Raw genomic sequence first — 20,546 nt, forward strand, 5'->3', positions numbered from 1 at the left:
AAGGGGGCCTATTGTGCGTGCAGGAGCTACACTGCCTGTGCCAAGTTCTTGGCGTCCCAACTTTGGTGCAAATGCTGCGCACGCCCTGCCAAGGTTCCCGCTAATGCTGTCAGACTCGAAGCGGCAGTGATCGGCGAGCCAAACCCAACGACATGCGAACAAGACGGCTGCGACACACAGGTTAGCCATAGCAGTGCGAGACTTTGGAGACAGAGCTACCAAACCCGCATGATTCCATATGTTTGCAACAGGTTCGAGTAGGTCACATTCGCCACTCTCAAGGATAATATCAGCGGAGAAGTCCTGGGAACACACCAGCGATGTGCATGGAGGCAACGGACTGCAAGCAAATGGCATAAGACTTCAGGAAATTATAGCAGCACAATCACCTCTGATATTCCTGCTTGAGGCTGTGTGGCCATTTAAGTGTAATTGAGGGGCTGGAAGGTTGATGAATGGCATCCCACCCCAGCTTCATCATACTTGAATTGAATGTTCAATATCCACCCAGATCTCGCAACTTCTTGCCCTCTCCCATACATCACTCGCGACGTGAACATCCAATTCTGAAGAAGTTCCTGCCTCGCCCATCTAGCAACTGATCTAGTGCCCGCATATATGTCCTCTATCTCGACACTCCAGAACACCATACATCGCATCGCCATCTACCAATTCGGGAGTAGTTACATGCAGTAAGTGCGTCTCGCGAGTTTTCTTCCCTTTCCATACATTGGCAAGCCCAGTTTGGGGTCTTTTGCGAATTTTTGGCTTCAAAAGTTCCGAGTTGCGGCCAGCCTATTGTTCGTGGAGCTTGGCCTAACCTCCCAACTCGGACAATCCCCCAAGGGAATTGCCCTCTTGATACTACCACAACAATCACCACTTATCCCATATTTGAATTTTCCAACACGAAAGCGAATTATTTCTCCTACCTTCAACCACCCATTGACTTCCCATCATCTTTTTCCGTCCATCAACCTGTCTTCTCGACTTCATCCCACAAACCAATTGGTGCAACTGTCGTCATCGACATCATCTTGACCAGCTCTTTGACGTGTCTTGGGAAGACCAGATCTCTTACAAACATCAGTCACCGAGCTGCCGAAAATCCATCCATCAAGGAATCAGATTTCACATCTCTCATCTACATCTACATACCATGTAAGTTCCCGTTCAATTACGCTCTCCCAACTCAGCATCGTTACTAACCTCTTCCGCAGCATCATGTCTTCCATCTACGTTACCAAAACCCGCGCTGCGAACAGCAGCACTCCCAACACCCCTGTGTCCGCCCGAGACAATTCCCAAGAGCTGCAGCTGCGGTCTGTTTCGAGCCCTACGTCAGCATCGGCAACAATTTCGTTTGGCGTTCGACAGCAAGGTAGCGAGACTGTCACTATGATTCACCTGTCTGCTACTGAAATCAACGACATTGGTTCTCGCTTGGCTGCTGCTCGCGCAAATGCTGAGTTCCCAGTAACCCGCGCTCCTGGTTACAACCTTGAGATCATGTACCAAGACTACCAGCGTCTTCTACATCTCCAACGCCTTCGTGGTGATCCTAGCCAGCCTGCCCCGAGAGAGTACAATGCGGCATTTGTCGAGGTTAATCGCGAGATTGCCCAACGTGATATTCAGTTTCGCGAGCAGCAAAAGAACACTGAGACTCAGCAGCGTATGGAAAGCATTCGTGAGCATCTTAATGAGCAAGTTCGCCAGCACAACGCGCGTCAAGCTGCTTATGAAGCCATCACTGCTGCTGTCAGCAACGGCCAGGCCCAAAATGTCGAGGCTTCTGTTGTCATGAACGAGATCCGTTCTGCTGTTCAGACCATGGCTGGTACTCGAACCAACAGTCCTGAAGGTGTCGATATGGATGCCGTCATGGAAGAGGTCTTTTCCACTATTGAGAATGCCCTCCTTGACGCTGCTGGTCCTCTTCGCCTCAACAACCAGCGCCTTGACCAGACCAGAGACCGTCTTGACCAGAACAACATTCGTCTTGGTAACCAGCTTGACAACATGTCTACCCAAGTTGGCGCCATGAACAACCACGTCAGTGCTGTCTCCAACCATGTTTCGGCACTTGGTGCCCTTCTCCACTCAGTCAACACCATCAACAACGCCACAAATAGTCAGATGGGTCAAATCTCTCGCGAGGTTAACAGTCTTCAGGACCTTGTTAACATGCTCCCAACCCTGGTTGAAGAGACCGTCAAGCGCAATATCATCCAATCAATTCAGACAGAAATGGGCCCCGCCCTTATCAACGCTCTGACAACCGGCCTCAAGGGTGTCTCTACACCCCCAAGCAGCCCTACTGGTATCCCCAAGAAGAAGACCCGCCGCGGCTTCTTTGGTTTCTTCAGGCGCAGTCGCAAGGGTGGCAACACTGTCACCGTCCAGTAGACGATCTTCTACACTACAACGTTGGTTTGGCTGGCTGGAAACAAATTGGTAACCACTGGCTGGAGGTTCTGTTTCTGGTATACAAGAGGGAGGCGTCACTGGAAATACAAGGAGGATTTTGAACTGTCAAATGTTGTAATTAGGAACCGGTTCTCAAGGGTCATGGCGGTACTTGACATAATATGGCTGCAGATCTCGGAACTACATAGCTCTTTCAGTCGGAACTGGCGGAGGTAATACGAATAAGAACCCCATCCTCTCAAGCTCGATTCCACCTGGTATGTACTGTGATCATGTGCTACTTCACCTCCGGGGCTGTGTGACGTGTTCTTGTGGCAGTAGGCTCATGATGATACATGGTGTTGTTCCCTTCCCGCACTACATCCATTTCATCGCCGCTTGCAATTGGAAGATGACACCGTTCTTCAAACTGACCTAATTGTACCTGAGTCTGTTGGAACTAGGAAAGTAGGGTCGTGGCTGCTACGAGAGATTGACTTTTGGCTTTGCTAACATCGTACGCATGGTATCAAAGCGTAGCAAATCGTTTCGAACTTCTGGTGACGGCTGGAGTTAAAGTCACTCGTGACAACCTTACGTGTGTGAAGTGTTGTCTCAAATCTATTATGAAGAGAAATGCGCTCCTGTATACCAATGCCAATGCCACCAGCTGAAACTCCTAGTACAAGTTCTGTTCACAAATACCTGGGTCATGTTACTTGGCCGAGTGCTTCCCCCCTGTGTTGACCACCAGACCCAGGAGTTTCCATATCAGTAAGACCCTTCTCTGCATTTCTGTGACCTTTTCGGCCTTTATCCTAGCCAATTAAAAATCCCTACATACTGTGAAGCTATAACTTGTGTGCTGAATCCGGATTAGCAATAACTTCTGGTGTAGCAAACAACAGGAGAGCCCTCTGTCAACATGCGCAATCAGGCAGTACCTGCCGAGAGATTATTCGGCACAGACCTCCGTACAGTGGTACACGGGCCGAGTGGGGTAGCTTCCCGGGGCCGAGTCGGCCTGGATAGGGGAGCTCTTTGGCCTGCATAGGCTGATTATCGACTACTGACGATACTGCGTCGACCAATCGCAAATCTGAACGCAGAAACCTCCCCTCCTGAAACATTCACTTCTGCAATAGAAACAATCACATCTACAGAATAACAATCTATGCCAAAAGGAAACGGAAAAGCGGGTCTACACACTCCTCCAGATCACCCAGCTCCTCCTCCAAGGGCATAAAAACATCTCCCACCTCCCGACCTTCAACCACGATCTCCCCCTCATACTTCTCTCCTGCAAGCTCAAGTAGAATCTTGGACAGCCATCACAACATCATCTCTTCTTTGGTTCGCAACATCAGAGCATCATCATCTACTGTTGCAGCAGCTATCCATCACGCTTACTCGCCCTTTCCAGTATACACTTGTATAGGAAACGCAAGTAACCATCCTCCTGTCTTCATTTGCCAAGTGCAATCATCTTTACTACTCCCACTTCTGCTTTCACCTGCAACGTTTCGACCCAGTGATCGCAAACCACATTCCTAGTTCTCGACATCTTCTCTGTCTTTGTATCGACAGTCTGCATATCAGTCGACTATTCTACCCACCAGATTTGATCGTCATTGGAATACGTCGATGACCTAGCAGTGAGTTAACTACCTTCTCCAATCTTCCATCCACCACTGTCTTCCATTCGAGCACCGTCTCCTAGACCCATATCCATTTCAGCCCTCTGTGGTTAAATCAACAATCACACCATCTTCAATCGCCACCCCAAACCTCACGCAACTTCATCGTACCTTGAACCTTCATCAAGAGAACCATCCATCTGAACCTTTAATGGTTTCAGCCTTCATGTTTAAGATCCTTGGATGAAACTCTCCTCTCCCAACTCATTACACCAATCTCCCCCTTCTCGGAACTCATCACGTCCATCATCTCTCACCACATTATCCTTCCTTCCGACAAAAGTTTTGCAATAGCTCTGCTATCCACTTGTCGCATTCTATTGTCTTGATTGGAACAATCAATCTACCTCCACACAATTCACCAAGTCCGCAGGCCCCCACAACTTGACCACCAATCTCTTGTCTGCTACTGACACTTGACTGCTTGCTCTAGTTTCTGTGCAACAATTAGCAGAAATTCCTCCATAGTACTTGGCAGCCAACTTATCCAGGTTGATTCATCACCTTGAACACCTCCGCCTGTTATTTCCCTCAGACCGAACCATACTACCTGATCTTGGATACTCATTTCCATCATCTACAACACCCTTGGTACAGGATACCATACCATTACAACACCGACCCAATTGATGTTCTGGTACTTGATCGCTCATCGATCTGACAAAAACATCTTGTTGCTCACTCCACTTGTTCTTGCAGCATTTTGTCCAAGAACTGTATCATCATGCCTCGTGGAAAGATGACCGCCGGCCGCGAAGCCCAACAGGCCAAGAAACGAGGAAGCAAGCGCCCGGCCGCTGCTAGCGCTACCGAGCCCGCCGCCGCCTCCAACAAGCGGCGCAAGGCCCAGGACAAGGTCATCGTCGTCAATGACCCCATCGATGATGACGACAACGACCCCGACTGGCAGGGCGGCTCCGAGGGATCCACTCCTCAGCCCGTCGCCAAGCCCAAGGCAGCCCCGCGTGGACGCAACAAGGGCAAGGCCCCAGCTGTCCACACACCTCTGGCGGCCACGCTGGAGACTCCCACGTCTAGCCAGATTGGAGCCCATGGGGGTAGGATGGTGTGGCAGAACGAGAAGAACAAGCGGCCTCCTTACGTCCCGTTAAGCTTCAAGTGGGTCAATCCCAAGAACTCCAATGCCAAGGAACCCAAAACTCCTCCGGAGGCAGACGAGAATGGCGAGAATGGCAAGAAGGTACGCAAGAGCAGTGATCGCAAGCTGATTAATTGGAATCGTGAGTACCAATCCGTTCTTCTCTATTGCACTTTCCAATTCTGACAGTCTTGCAGGGCCACGCATGCATGAGAAGCTTCTTCTCAACCTGTTTTACGAGTGTAACAAGGCGGATATCGAGCTTCCTTGGGACCGAATTGCCCACCGGGTTGACCCCGGCACCACGGGGGAGGCCGTCGTCCAGGCCCTCACTCGCCTCCGACAGACGTGCCTTGCTGAGGGCCACCTGGTCCCGCCCGAGTTGAATACCAAGGATCCCTGGACCCGCGGACTCACTCGGGTGTATCCTGACAGTTTCGATGAAAAGGACATCCTGTATTGTCGCCCCGTCGGTTGGTACGAAGAGGTCGAACACCCCAAGGAGAAGAACCCGACGGCCGAACGACTTACCTTTAACGGCACTCACAAGTTCAAATGGTCTTATACGGCCAACAAGGCGCCAGTCCCAGATGAGTGGAAGGAGGACGGAAGTAAGCGAAAGAATGAAGTTCGCCTGTCAACAGCCGATGTCATTAGAATGGCCAAGGAAGAAGAGCAGGGACATTACAATGGCTCCAGCTCATCCACCGCCACCCATTACCGCTTCGCCGCGCCTGTCTCCTCATCCACGACAGAGACCAACACTTCGGATGTGTTTGCTGACGACGATGGGGACTATGCTGAGAATGATGAAGATGGTATGGACTACAACGAGGATCAAGAGGATGAAGAGGACGAGGACGGTGCCTCGGAAGATGAGACACGCGAGATCACGCCCAAGCTGGATCACTCGCATATCGACTCGCGCCCCAATGGACGTCGGATGCCTCGTACCAACAAAGCATCTAGACAGCAGAGAGGGATCCCTTCCATCCCTGCCAACTCCCGTGGTGCCACCACAACATCAAGTCTCCGCGGCAACAACGCCAACGGCATGGCCCCCAAGGGCTACATGCGAAACCCGCAGGCACAGGCTGCTGTCCGTAACATGGCACTTGGAAATGGCCTTCCGCCCAGAAACACCATGTCCACCCTCAACAGCCCCTTCACTGCTCAGACTATGCCCCAAGTGCCTCAGCCCAACATTGCCCATGGCCTGGAAGCTTCGCAGGACTAGATCTCCCCGAACCCAGACATGATGACACAACAGATGAATCCGGGACAATTTTTCTTTGGCGGCGATGGAGCTGTTGATAGTGCCACTACTCCTTCTCAGAACCCCCATTTTACCCAGCCGATGTACAACGGCATGGCGCCTGTCATCCCCGTCGGCTTAAGCGCGATCGAGGCCAACATCGTGCAGCAACTTGAGGCGAAGTTAGCCAAAGGACCCTTGAGTGATCAAGATTTCGAAACTCTACAACGACTACAGGCGAAGGGTGCCAGCGGACAGGCTGCGAACGCCAAACCCGAGCCGGCCAGTGAGAGTCCTCCCGCGCAAGCCTCATCCTCGATCCCAGATGTCCCCGCCAGCGAATCCACCATCCAATTGAACACGGAATCCAACCCAGATGCGACTCAGCTGGAGCCAAATTCAGATGGCATGCAGTCTTTTGATTCGCACCTCGATGGCCGGTTGTCGAGTGAAGAAGAGACTTTCATTGGTAACAGCTTAGCTGCTGCACAAGAAGATATCCAGCAGTTCTACGCCACCCATAGCGATGAGAGGAATTCGGAACAGGATTCATTCTCTTTGATGCAAGAACTCGTGAGTTGAGCCCCTCGATCGTCTGCTGGTTTCTTCATGTTGCTAACCTTATCATGAACAGGATGAAACCCAGGAGCAGGAACGAGGCTACGCCTTTGGTGCGGATTACCGATGATTGGGTCTTCTGCTGTTCCCGACTCCAGCCCCGAAAGCTGTCGATCTCCGACCTCTTGCATATATGTTGTCCCTTGGACACATCAACTCTTGGTTTCTTCTTTTGGTTTCATTTTTGGCAGTCACTGCCGTTTTGGCCTAGCAATTTCGCATTGTTGGCCATCATCTTGACCATCTTTCTTTTTCTTTTGGCAGCTGAGAAACTCGGCGATGCCCTATCATTCATTCAATACATACTTCCCTTGATGGCAGCAGCAGATATGGCCCTCATCTCGATACCACCATTGAACATCGACATTTTTGGGTGCTGCCGCCTAGCACATATTCCCACGACTTTTGTACAAAGCATCTACGAGAAGACGACCTGAACAGCATGTTCGTTCTGGGTTATCTACAGAGAAAGATTATTGCCTGCACTTTGCCTCACGGTGCTTTGGCATACGACAGTTTGCATTTGCATTTTGCATCAAACAAACACACACAGATTTGGCATGGCCAGGAGGACAGGACTGCGTTGCATACACACATTTGCTTGGAGGGTGGTTTGGTTCCACGATATGATTTTTGTTGAGAAGTGGAGGACTCAGCGGGAGGAGGAGGAGACTGAGGACCGATGATACTTGTTTTCCTTGTTTCACTTGAGTTTTGCTATTGCATTTGCCAGAAGCACAATTGATTTGCATCATCACCATGTTTTTGTTTCTCATGTTTTCCCTGCTGTTGTCCAATGTGATTGGATCTGAGTTGCACATGTTTGTACACTATCTGACGATGGTGGAATTGTCTTGCCAGGTAGTCAACAAAAGTTACTGTACATACCATGTGACATGAAAATGATGATTGAGCAGATGTTTTTCCTTTTAGTTACACGATGAATGCCAGCTGGTGTAGAAGCCTGTCTAATACGTCCATGTGCACTTGATGTAGTGCACGTCGTAGGATCAGTGTCTCTTGTGACCAGCAACATTGCTTTTCTTCGTTGATTAAATCCCAGTTCTGGAGAGCCCGAAAGCACAAGGCCACCATATACTCCCCCAAACCCTGCCTGTTGACAATGGCACGGCTTGCGGGATCCTGAGCTCCCAAGACACCAACCCTGCTCGAGATCATCGCGGTAATAAACTTCATCGCTTGCGTTTTTGCGAACATGCTATGTACATACTCCAAACTCGGCAACACTGGGTTGTACCATTGATATGGCCATAGTATTGGCAATGTAGGGTTGCGGTACCAGCCATCGCAGGTTGCCTCTCGGTGTCGAAGCGCAGTGTTTGAGATCTCAGGCTATATAGCTAACTGTTGATATCGCCTCTGTTGAAACAGGCACAAGCACCAATGTGCCTTTCGGTTTCAGATTGAGACAGACGTGATGATCTAAACGCGGACCGGTAAGAGAGTGAAGTAATTTGGGGGCTGTTGACGAACACGACTAAGGACCCTACAGGCCAGAAGATGAGCCAGCGCACCCTACACATCTTCCATTCCATTGTAGGGAAAGCCGGTAGAGCGGTGTGACCCCTCCTCGTTCAGGACATCTGCCATCGTGTCTTCGTGTTGTAGCTGAAGTTTGAAGCAAACTTCTTGTACAGCTTCAGCTCATATTGTGCAGTGATTCTCACGGAAAGGCTCGTCATGAACTTCATTGACAGTGAAAGACCTTTACAACGGTCATATTAGTTAATAACAGACCACGTATTCACCCAGAACAGTCGGAGCAGTACGGGGACTCTGCGCGGGAGCTGAGTGCAGAGACAGAATAAGACAGGCCGGCAGCCTTGGACCCGATCTCGTTTTTATTAAGATGGATACACGCTCGCCATTGTAAGATGAACGGCATCACATTGTGCCGATACCGACATGATTTTAGATCGGGAACAGGATCACTCCAAGGAGATGCCGTCTCGTCAAGCAAAAGACACATTGATCGGACTGGATTCGTATCCGAGGTCCGACAGCTGAAGTGTCAACAGGAGATCAAGGCTTAGCATCCGTTCAAGTCCAAATACATGTCGTTGGTACATCTCAAAGAGCGGAAAGACCCCTGACATCACGGTGGTGACCTCCTCTAGATCACCTTCACAACTTGCCAGAAAGTCCTCGATGGGTAGATGGGGGCTGTGCTGGCAGCCACAAATTGACGCAGAAAGACAGGAATGTGAACATAGGACCAATGGAGTAATGAGCAACGAGTTTATTGAAGGAGGAAAGTGACTATAGGTATGTACAGGCAAGACACGCTACAACCATTTCACCAGATGGCGACTGGAACGTTGGACTCGTCGTTGTGAGTGAATCGAGTTCCAGAATATGTAGCCACTGACGTTGACAAGTCCTTCGCCATGAAAGCTTACACTGGGGCTTCAATGATATCATCTGTCAAAGAGTCGAAGTCTCCAATAGCCTCAAGGAAACAACTCCAAGGCGCCTTTCTGAGCGTAGGTTCCAACACTGCCATGCCATCCGCAAGGAATGGGTGTTGCTTCAACTCCTCGGCGTCCTTGAAAGCTCCAAAGATTGCGCCCAACCTGGGGCCCCTACCAGAAACCCACGCTAAGGCATCGCATAGCATCTCGAGGCGTGTCTGGCCTTCCACTGAGACTGGATCATCTCCTAAACCCAAGAGTCCAGATACTCCTGGCTGGGGTCGCCTTCAAAGAAGGACATCTTGTTGACCCGGTTCTTCAACGAATCGTGACGTGAGGCCTCGCTACCCCATTGTAGAGCCGCTTGCTTTCCGCCATGATGGCCGTGCTGGCCTATTTCAGGTTTACAAGCTGCTTCTCCATCTTAACCAGTAGCGTGCAGTGCTGGGCTTCGGTGATGATATTTGTATTCGTCTGTATCTATAGCACTATCCCTTGAGGTACTCAATTGAGAGGCTAGCACCAGAAACGGCAGAATGGCAGACTCGCAGAGAACCAAATACAAAGGAGAAATGGTGGTGTGTGGCTCCGGGCTTCGTTCTCTCCTAGCTGGCGACGACATCGAAGCTCTTGTTGTTCTGGGCTCGTAGACGCTTGATTTCCTCCAAGTGGATATCCGTATTCTTGCGCGCTTTGGAATAATTCTGGTTGGCCTTGGACTTTTCGGCGATACAGGCGTACGCGAGGGATGGAATCAGCCTTCTGGTTTCAAGGGCATCCTCGACGTCGCTGGCAGCTTCGTATAATCTAGCTAAACTCCGTCGTGCTGGGGATAGAGCATTGCAATTATTGCTCTTCAATCATAACTTTCCCCCTGCGGGCTTGGGCTTGGGGCCCTCTGGACCTTCTGAGGCAATGCCTCGAAGCACCCACCAGATGGTAAGTTACCACCCCGCTCATGGAACGCTGTCGGAAGGCTTCGAGCCACCAGTGTCCCCGGACAAACTCGACGGTCTTGGCCAACCCCACCATGAGGGGTGTTTGGCTCGAGAACAGCTTCAGCAGAATGCCATCTGTAACGTCCGGCAAAGTCTCAACAGTGCCGAACCACAAGCACAGGTGCGCAAGAACGAGACGTTCAACAGTCTCATCAACGAAGCAAGAAGCGAGGCAGGTGCCATAGCCAAAGCTAAGATTGGGTCAGTGTTCTATCCCTCCCCGCATCCGGCCAGGAACCAAGCCGGCCCGACCAGAACTCGGGTTATACACAGAGACCACCGGTATCACTGATGGCCAAGAGGTGGCCGCCGCAGACCACAGCACACCCCCTTCGTCAGGTGGCTTCAGTACACCTTACGAAATAACATATATCGGTTTGAGGGTCCGTTCCAAGCATGAAGCCCCTACAGCCCTCCTCTTTCCACATCTTTGCCAGGGCCTTGCCCACACTAATCTTGAATGAAGTATGGCCGGGCCCTCGTACCTGTAGGAGAAGCTTCAATTGCTCGAAGGGGGACACGACGGTTCGTGACACGGCGGCCGACGGCGGCCTACGCAGCCGAACGCACCACACGGCTTCTCAATGCGCCGCCTGGCCGCCGAGATATGGCCAAAGGTGTCCTGGTGCATACGACACGCCCCCTGCGTCCTGGATCGCATCGGGAGAGATTTGTTGAGCAGCTCACTCACTTGGGTCTGTGAAGCAAGAATGGAGTCGCCCGCACTGTATGATTGCACTCAGGGGGTTCCTGAGTTCGTGGGATGTCATGTCGATAAAGCTTTCTTGTTGTCGTTTCGACTCAATCGCTTCTTCTTGTCGCCTTATAGCTTCCTGTTGGCGACAGGTGGCCTCTTCTTTGTGCTGTCTCTGATGCACCACCACAGGGATAACTGGCTTGCGGCGGCCAAGCGTTCATAGCGACGTCGCATTTTGATTCTTCAATGTCGGCTCTTCCTATCATACTAAAGCAGAACTCGGTAATCCGCCAGTTGTGCAGAGACTTGCCAACTAAGACAATGTCGCACGCATATAGTCCACCCTTTCGTGCGACATCAGGTGTGCGCCCATCTCACCAACCAGCCAGAGCAGGAAATAAGCCGCAGGCCCTTCATGGTGTGTGGCTCCCTTTTATTCCACATCAATCCTATTGGCATAAACCGAGATGCCCAGCAAAAGCAGCTGACGATGCTCCGATTCTCATCCTCTACTCGATCTGTGGTACCACTCGGCATCAGTAGCACACAAACCCCATCCCTCCGCCGTCTTCAGCATGCGTAACCTCCAACGGAATTGAGTTGGTGTTGTGTAATTTCATGCGATACAGTTTCTTATACTCCGCAGCAACTTGCCTCTCAGTCGTGCCTCCTCCAGAAAAAATAGCAGACACAAACAACGGCATCGGTGCTTCCTTGAACAGAGTCGCACCTATTGAGCGATTGTACAAGCTCTCCTGCATGTTTACGCGCATTGCTGTTGCCCATGGACTCAGATCGAGTCAGGACGAGGCGGGTCGTGGGAGCCACTCGGAGGACTGTAGCCGGACGGTTGGCGGAATGACCACGGTAAGACGTCCCATCGATATTGAACTCAGCGGCTTTCTCTTTCTTGTCTTTCCTCAGATCTGGATCTTCTATCCTTTTCACCGCCGTGTTCTCACTGAACCAGAAAGTGCTGGTGGGCGTATCGTCTGGTTCTGTGTCGTCAAAGATGCAGCATGACACCAATGGGAGAAGATTTCCACCGCATGGTCGTCCCGTTTGGTGTCGGCGCACCTGATTCCAGCTACCCCTCGTCATCGTCAAGGGAGCCATCTCTTGCCAACAACCCCTGCTTCATAGGCAGCGGCCGAGATCTTCTCTTTTCAATGTCTGTCATGCCTTTCGTCACACCCCAGTGACGATCTAGGCGTTCTCTATCAGGTGTGTGGTCCCGAACTGTGACGCGACCTCCCGGGGGAACGTGTTGACCGAAATTCCAAACGCTCGCGCAATGCCAAAGTCGCCAATCTTCAGCATGCCTTTGGGGCTAATCAGGTCGCTCCTGTTGTGCATCGCCGCATATTGCCACTCGAATCCGCCCCTAGTAGACGCCAGCGCCAAATCTCTCGCCACCCAACCGACCCTTCCATCTTTGGCGACAGTTGAAGTCTGCGCATATCGACGACCTCCATTCCCGTTGTCGAGGCCCGCCTCGCCAGCCCCTTACCAGGGAAAAGCGGCCGTCCAGCGTATATCTCAGCCATGATACAGCCTGCGGCCCAGATTTCAATGCTGGTGTTTTATGTTCTGCTACCAAGTAAGCCATCAGGTACGCGGTACCACAGGGTGCCGAGCTTGTTGGAAAGGTTAAACCCCCATCGACCACTCGACCATCCGTCCCAGAAGCGTAAATGAAACGGGCTTTCCCTGACTCGAAAACGACGCCCTTCTCGCACCAGGCCAGCGTTGACCGGAATGCCAAGCGCTCGCGCAAGGCCAGTGTCGCCAAGCTTCAGCATACCCCGGGTCCGGGTCGCAGGGTATATATGGGGGTCGGGGTGGCCGCTCCCGGACTTGGCGCTAATCAGAAGATTCTGTGGCTCTGAGTCGCGATGAAGCACCCGGATTTTGTTGCAGAAGTCGATGCCCTTCAGCGCAGCGAGGGCCTCTCCCTGCCCCCACTAACCAAAGCCTTCACGGAGCCCCCGCGTGGTACCTTTGGCTCTGTAACCCGAACCAACTCTGCTGGCGCGTGCCCCCTGCCACAGGCCTTGCAGCCTTTCAGGCTAGGCCCCATCGGACGGCATGAGCCTAGAGGCCGTCATCTTGTCGACCGATCATTAAATGATCCTCAACTTTGCGAGGGTCAAACGACATGTCAACATCCAACATGAGGAGAGATGTTGTGGACGTTGAATTTACCTAAGCGATCACGAGTAAAGGGATGAGAGCTGGTCCAATGCTTCATCGTCATAGCCACCCAGTAATGTACGGCTGGCAGCAATCGACAAGTCTTAAGGGCAGTCAGCTTGCTATCATACATCAGGTCGTACGACTCCGCATACCTCTTCTAACAGTCAAGGGGTTTTCTCAACTCGATGGCGAGAGGCCGCCGACATGAGAAAGCAAAAGTCGTAACAAGGTCTCCGTTGGTGAACCCCAGCCGCAAGTGCGTCTCCTCACCAAAGGCGCCCAAGTCGAGCAATTGGAGCCAAGCCTAGCAGATGTTGCATCCAGTCTGCATCAGAAGTTGTGCGCGGTCTTCCTGCATCGACAGGACGCGAAGTCCCCATGCCCGCAGAGCCCAAAGGAGCGAAGACCTTCTCTCTGTTTAATTTTATGATTCATATCAGATGTCCCTGGTCAAAACACGGAATACCCCCCAAAAGAGAGGGCAATGACCAAGACGACGGCAATGAAGTTCACCACCACCAGAATCCAGGTGGCGCAGAAAACCCAGATCACAACAGTGGCTTCTTGCGCCAGGCACGCATGGACCGAGAGAATGAGACCTATCATCTCAGCCAGAGACTGAGGCTGAACGACCTCTGGTGCAGATCTTGGTGGTAGTATCAGATTACTTCCATGAGAACTTGTGCCAAACACCCAGGTCACAACTGTGACGTCGTGCACAAGGCCCGCATAGAAGAAGAGGATGCAGCTGAGGCGCATACTCTGGCGACCAGTACGAGGGCCTAATGCTTCGTCGTCATAGCCACTCCAGTAACGTATGACTGGTAGCGGCCACCCTCTAGGAAAGTCAGCTTCATACCGTTGTCAGTTGTGACCAACTCGGGCGCTCCCAGCGTACAAACGGACTTCCCGGTAACAGCTGGGGTCACATCTGATACGTCCGACATCGAAAGGCTTCGACTTCGTGTCAGGGATAGCCGGACAAGACGTCTCGGGCGGATGAGTGGTGCATGGGGGGACCAACCGGCGGAGACTCCGAACTGCAATTTGGTGTTAAACCCTCACGCGTAATGAAAGTGAATGGATATGAAAAGGATCCCGAATCGCAATTCCGACAACAGAAGTGGTGTTCTCTCTATCTGGGTACCCAACAGGCAATCTGTCAGCATTGATGACTATGAAGCCACACGTGGGCATATATACGTTTCTCCGCCGAGAGTCATACCAAAGTAACAACAACTCTGAGAAACTACATGGCCATGGATCCAAAGTGACTTACCACTTAAGTAAGTCATACCTCATTAAGAGATATGATAAACATATGAAATAACGATGAAGCTGCGCGTCGAACCAGCTGGTTCGTGTTGGGACGGCCCCATCGTCATTCAGGATCGTCTCCTTAACAGCCGCAAACACAAGTCGGATATTCGACGTATCTGTCGCTTGGTCAAGTTAAAAAGCTCGTAGTTGAACCTTGGTTCCGTCTGGCCGGTCCATCACCCCGCGTGCACTGGTTCGGCCGGATCTTTCCCTCTAGGGAACTGTCAACATGTGCGGATCATTGCCTTTTACAAACTGAACAGACACATGAAAATACTTACCAAGGTCCCGATGTGGGCCCTGTTGACCTGGGTGAACCTCCACAGCAAGTATTTGGTAGCGCCAGCCACCTTTCCAGGTCCCCTGGCGGGGAAGAACACTAAAAGAACATCGTGTCAGCTTCAGTATCCACTTCTGATATAGGAGCAACGGGATAGAAGCTTACCTCCGCTTGGGAGCCATATCCTGCTGAATACTAGGGATCGCATCCGGTTTCTTCCTCAGCCCCAGGCGCAGGAGTACCCAGCGACGGGCATCCCATACCTGGGGCTGAGGTTCGGCCTTGGCCACTTGGGCGTATCGAGTCTTCGAGGGCCTCTCCTCCATTTCGTTCTTATTGTTCTGGCTCTGGTGTCTGTCCTGGTTCTGGTGTCAGTTACTATTGTCCTTGCTTGTTGCAGCACGAAAGGAGATATAGGACATGCGCATGGGCAGATGCGCACTTGGCTGGTGAAAACAAAGATTAAGAGCTCATGTCTCACGTACCTTGAAAAGTCATTGACGAGCTTTGCCCAAGTCGCTGGGCTTGTGACCAGCGGCGCGCTGCATTGGGGGTTCCCATGGTGTTTGCGACCCGCCTGAACCCATCAGCTTTCATGGCGAAAAACACTATTGTCAAGTGCGCGCATCTTTCGAGGTATCTGAACGTGTTGTTCAAGCCATCACCGGCGTGCGAAACATACCTGGTTGATCCTGTCAGTAGTCATATGCTTGTCTCAAAGATTAAGCTATGCATACATTCAGAAAACAGCCCACTATGGCGCGATAGCCCTGGCTTCGTGTCGAATAAGCTGGGAGTACTGCCCAAGTACTTAGGAGACACCATTAGAGGCAGGGAATGGCCCATCTGGTGGGGGGCTGGGTAATTCGACGGGCTCGGCAGGTGAGTGGGAAGGCACGCCATCGCGTTCCTCGCACCTCCCCATCGTCGTCGCTTGCTAACGCGCACTTTCGAACATCATGCGGCCGTTCCAGATACCAAGGGATCTGAATTTATGAGCCCTGAAGAACAGTATGCCCTGGTGTGTGAATGTGATGACGAAATGCCGAGAGAGATGAAAAGGGTTTGAATGAGTGGACAGGGCGGTAGAGGGAGGAACACAGGAAGGGCAGTTGTGTGAGGATCAGCGGTAAGCTCCAGTAGACATCCAAGTTGTTAGAACAAGAATGCTTGATGAGGCATCAAGAAGTCGGATTGGTGTGAGAATGCCGTTAAGTAATGATGATGCTATAGAAGAGAGTGGTGCGTTTGTATTCGTGCGCGCTTTGTCTCTGTACGCTTCATATCTTTCGCGCTTTATTTTCATACGCTCAATGTCTTTCGCGAGCGTCGATGCTTTTTTCCCGGCTAGGGACGGGATGGGTCAGTGGACGAGACTACCGTAGCTGGCGCCGCGACATCTTGTGTGTAGAGGCAAATGTAGCTCGAGTGCGAGTGCGGCTACCCCTTTATTCCTCCCCTTGGTCAAGAGAGTCCTTGATCGGAATCCTTCCGAGCACTGGCGATCAATTCTTTGGTTTGACCCTCAGATGTGCTAGGGATGTGTGAGAGTCCACGGCAAACTCCTTCTCACCGAGGCGTTACTCCTCGGCGCGCCTGATCTTACGACCCAAAGGCGATGTGATCCTCAAAGGGGTGTGTTTACTCGATTGTCTGTCGGAACAACCGGGTCATAGGTTGAGACGCTTCATCGCAATACTGCGGAGAGAGCAGGAGCGACGAAGAGGCATCATACTTGAATGGGTGGAGAGATCGTATTCCCAGCTGCCTACCATGCGACTTCACAGCCGAATGTTAAGCAGCTCAACAACATCACTCCCGAAATGACCCAGTCTGCCGAACGGTCGAGCCTTGGCCACAGAGCGCTCAGTCTATGATTGACTGACAGAATCCAAACGGAGGGGGGAAAGAGAATGAATAGTTTGGGGGGAGACATGTCTTCAGCTGTTATTCTCTTTAGCGCACAGAGAACACATTCGAATGCGTCATGTGGTCGCATGGCGAAGATGCGGTTGTTCTTCAACACGACTGTCGTGTTTCCGCGAAGATATGTTCGGGTAGCGAGCGTTTTGGCGGAAGGCATACCTCGGTCGCAAGAGGATACTTCAGAAGCTGAGATAAGACTGAGATAGAAGCTAGAATTGATGGCCTGCTTCATATTCTTCGCCATCTTGGTCTTGATCGACCTCGCCAGCATTCATGACTGGGCTCATTCGTATCAGAGACTCACAAATCACCTTGTTTCCCTCGTTGCTGGTTCGATGCTGACATATTCGGTGGCGCTGGATCCAACCTTGGTGCTTTCGATCAGGCTCTTGAACATAGTATTCCGGTAGCTGTAGGAATCATGTCGGCGACCTCTCTGATGCGCTCGCTCCCAGGGCTGAGACTTCTCCCAGGCCTTTTTTGCCTGGGCAGGCATTTGGGGAGGAAGAAAACGATCAGGAGTCTGGGTTGAGAATATTGTTCCTGTTCTGATCTACACCAATAGATTTCGTCCCCTCTGACTTCTCCAGGACACCCGGATTGCAGATGCATCGACTTCTTCCCCGTACCATCCCCCATTTCTTGCTTGCTCGTGTTCAGCCTGCGTACCGTCTTCTCCATCGTGGTAATGAGCTCCGGTATCCGATACGGCTTCACCAGGACGGCTAGCAGCTTGGCCCTCTCGGGGGTTTATCCGCGGCGCAAGCCAACGATTAGAGCTGCTGGTAGTGTTCGCACTTCGGGGCCATCGCATCCCGCCTCCTTGGCCTCTTCGATCCGTTCCAGCCTGGTTCCGACCGGTAACGCAGTGATGGGAATCCGAGGCGAGCGATTTCGCCTTGCCCCCATATTCTAATGTAGCTCAAACAATCGCAGGTCGTCGTCAGTCAGTCGTCGGTCATTGGGTCTGACCAAGACGGCAATGAAGGTCGCGGCCGCGCTCGATGCACTAGCTGCCGGGACAATAATCGGAAACTTCGATGGTGCTTCTATTTTCCGATTCGTATCAGAACAGCCCGACAGAAACAACGAACTCACAAAGGGCAGGCTTCCCTCTCATATGGTCCATCAACATCCCGAACATTTCTGAAGTTCATCTTCTGCCTCATTAGACTCAGACATGGGTAACCCAGACAGCGTGGAGAAGCTGTAACCACCGTCAACAGCTTGTTGGTGGTCATCGCCCCCCCTTCATGTCATCGGTAGGGCGATTGGCGCTGGTATTGTTTCATTGTCTCACGTGAGGGTAAGCCCTTCTTCGCCTAGACTTCGCAGCCATGTGAGTCTGTAGAGGCCAGTCTGGCTGAATGGTGTCCCCAAATACTCAGAGCTTGGCCTTTCATGCTCTGACTTGCATCCTCTACTGCAGCCAAAGTATTGTGCACACAGACGATGGTGGAAAGGGCTGACGAAAGTAGCCCGAAGCTGCTTGAGGAAGCCGCAAGTGAGCATCTGACCTCGTCCAGGGAGTCAGTTCGGTGCTGCAGGGCAATTATTGTCATCTTAATTCCGGCCTTGATCAGTGATCAAGTCAGGGACAGCAAAGGTGCAAAGTCGGGTATAGATACGCACCTCAATCATGCCCAAGTAGCTGGCTTGGTAATGGCGTGAGCACCACAGAATCCATTTGGCAGAGATTGACGGGAGGGTCTCATCTCAGCTGTAGGCCCCTGGGGATTGATATTCTTTGGTGTATGTCAAAGGACTCATTTTGTATAGAACCATTGCCCTTCTCTCCCATTGACTGGGATTCAAGGCTGAGTCCGTGCCGTAGACTTGTGGGGTGTTCGAGAGACGGCATATGCGTACCTTGAGTAGCAGTAGTTGGTAACGTGATGTGGCGCTTCGTGGTTGAGTTTAATGTCATCCCAGGACCATACAAATCAGTCACGATAGGACTCGCAAGGCATATAAGAACTTATTGTGTGTATCAATATCTCATTCACTATGTACCATCTCTAACTATGACGCAGATACCACGAATTGGCCTTCGATGACCCTCCACCATAACCACCTTCACCCACTTGTTGAGATACCGAGAGTTACCCTGGGATACAGGAACTATCGTGCTTCATCTGGTCGCCTGAAAGCCAAGTCGTCGCGATATGCTGCCCGAGATGTCCTCCAGTACCTTCTTCGTTCGTTCTGATGTCATGTGTACTTCCGTGACTCCCGTAAATTTGGTTGGAAGAACGAATGCTGCTGGAGCGGATAATGCTTTGCCGAGGTGGCATGAGATCAAAATTGCCCGACCGAATGTAGCCACCGACAGCCAAGATTGAATTGAAACTGGGTGTTGAATTTGGTGTTATAGGGCGTGATTTCAGGTCGTCCCCTTCATCGAACCGGGAACTTATTGATCGATCAAGGGGCTGGCCTGTCCGCGTTGGTCGAGTGGTAAGTCGAAGGGGAGGTAGAAAACCCCGGTCTGGGTGAAGGGGGACGCCCCTTCCCGGACACCGTGACCCGAGCACGGGGGGTTTTCGTAGGCCCAGGTTGACGGTTCGAATCCCACCCGGGGGGATTTGACGACTCCTTGGGCTGAGCTTTTTGCTTCTTTTTGACCTGTTGGTTTCCTCTTCCTCCTTCGCCTGACCACCACCAGGATAATCACGAAGCTGCTTCACCGCACCTTCCCACGCAGAGCATCAAATGCAACCTCTGCCGGGAATTGACTGATGTGTGCCTCAACCTCCTGCCGCAGCTTCTTGTGGCATGGTCGTCTGCAGTAACCTCGCCATGGTTGGAATCACCGCCGGTCTGCTTGACGAGAACGCGGTCCTGTCGGACGCGGCCGCCGAGAGCGCGCTTGACAGCGGCAAGACCATGTTTATGGGTTCGCATGACATGACGGTAGGGGCCAGGCTTGGTCGGCTCGAAACCGAATCGGTTGAGCAGGTAGACGTAGGACTTGGTGCCATGGCTCTGGTAGTTGGGGTTGCGAATGACGCAGATCTTGCTCAGTCCCATCGATTCAATGAGGCTCTTCTGAGAGGAGAAAATGGCATCCATGGTGACTGTGGTGTATAAAGTACTGCAGAAAATATCGGTGTTGAGGGGAAATGGAGAATGGCTCATTGAGGTTGGAGGAAAGAACGATGAGCTGGTTGTGCTTGCTGGCGGACGACTACTTAGAACAAAGACAGCACACGAACTCCCACCGAAAGTCCGGAGCGGCCACACCGGATAAGCTGCTGATTATTAGGTGCCCGAGACTATTTGGCGGGGTCCAGGGCCCCAGACCACCCTGGTCTTCAGCCGGTGGCCCAGAGCCCGGCCCAGGAGCCCGGAGATGTTTGGGGGGGAACCCAGGGCCCCAGACCACCTTGCACGTAGTGGTGGCCCAGGCCCCAGCCCCAAATGGTTTGGGAGGCGGTGGCCCCCGACCACCCTTGCCGTCGGTCGTAGTCCCAAGCCCGGAAGATGATCACCCCTCCTCGGCCCAACAAACAGTTGCATAAGTTTCTTCCCCGAGCTTTTCCAGCTGCTGGAATTACCTTGGATGTCTCTTGGCATCCATGATGATCAATGAATGTGGTGTCTTGTCGGCGCCACGCCT

The 20,546-nt window shown here is 52.0% G+C and overlaps 6 protein-coding genes across 6 annotated transcripts; 3 read left to right on the forward strand and 3 right to left on the reverse strand.

Annotated features, from left to right (window-relative positions):
* Window positions 1-1,224: 1,224 nt before the first annotated feature.
* Window positions 1,225-2,409, forward strand: PG985_008529 (uncharacterized protein; the record flags this gene model as incomplete). Its single annotated transcript, XM_066828297.1, has 1 exon — window positions 1,225-2,409. The coding sequence occupies one exon, from the start codon at window positions 1,225-1,227 to the stop codon at window positions 2,407-2,409; it is 1,185 nt and encodes a 394-aa protein (XP_066683209.1).
* Window positions 2,410-4,830: 2,421 nt separating this feature from the next.
* On the forward strand, window positions 4,831-6,442 carry PG985_008530 (uncharacterized protein; the record flags this gene model as incomplete). The annotated part of the gene is made up of 2 exons (XM_066828298.1): window positions 4,831-5,347; window positions 5,403-6,442. The coding sequence occupies 2 exons, from the start codon at window positions 4,831-4,833 to the stop codon at window positions 6,440-6,442; spliced, it is 1,557 nt and encodes a 518-aa protein (XP_066683210.1).
* An 18-nt stretch (window positions 6,443-6,460) lies between these two features.
* PG985_008531 (uncharacterized protein) lies at window positions 6,461-7,148 on the forward strand (the record flags this gene model as incomplete). The annotated part of the gene is made up of 2 exons (XM_066828299.1): window positions 6,461-7,033; window positions 7,095-7,148. 2 exons carry the CDS (start codon window positions 6,461-6,463, stop codon window positions 7,146-7,148), a joined length of 627 nt encoding a protein of 208 aa, XP_066683211.1.
* A 2,967-nt stretch (window positions 7,149-10,115) lies between these two features.
* Window positions 10,116-12,321, reverse strand: PG985_008532 (uncharacterized protein; the record flags this gene model as incomplete). Its single annotated transcript, XM_066828300.1, has 3 exons — window positions 10,116-10,317; window positions 10,517-10,699; window positions 11,936-12,321. 3 exons carry the CDS (start codon window positions 12,319-12,321, stop codon window positions 10,116-10,118), a joined length of 771 nt encoding a protein of 256 aa, XP_066683212.1.
* Window positions 12,322-13,851: 1,530 nt separating this feature from the next.
* On the reverse strand, window positions 13,852-15,327 carry PG985_008533 (uncharacterized protein; the record flags this gene model as incomplete). The annotated part of the gene is made up of 3 exons (XM_066828301.1): window positions 13,852-14,036; window positions 15,003-15,100; window positions 15,167-15,327. 3 exons carry the CDS (start codon window positions 15,325-15,327, stop codon window positions 13,852-13,854), a joined length of 444 nt encoding a protein of 147 aa, XP_066683213.1.
* Window positions 15,328-19,597: 4,270 nt separating this feature from the next.
* On the reverse strand, window positions 19,598-19,999 carry PG985_008534 (uncharacterized protein; the record flags this gene model as incomplete). Its single annotated transcript, XM_066828302.1, has 1 exon — window positions 19,598-19,999. The coding sequence occupies one exon, from the start codon at window positions 19,997-19,999 to the stop codon at window positions 19,598-19,600; it is 402 nt and encodes a 133-aa protein (XP_066683214.1).
* Between the last annotated feature and the right edge of the window lie 547 nt (window positions 20,000-20,546).

This window comes from Apiospora marii (genome assembly GCF_038362585.1).
Source record: "Apiospora marii strain CBS 49790 chromosome Unknown utg000005l_segment0_segment0, whole genome shotgun sequence".
Lineage (NCBI taxonomy): Eukaryota > Fungi > Ascomycota > Sordariomycetes > Amphisphaeriales > Apiosporaceae > Apiospora > Apiospora marii.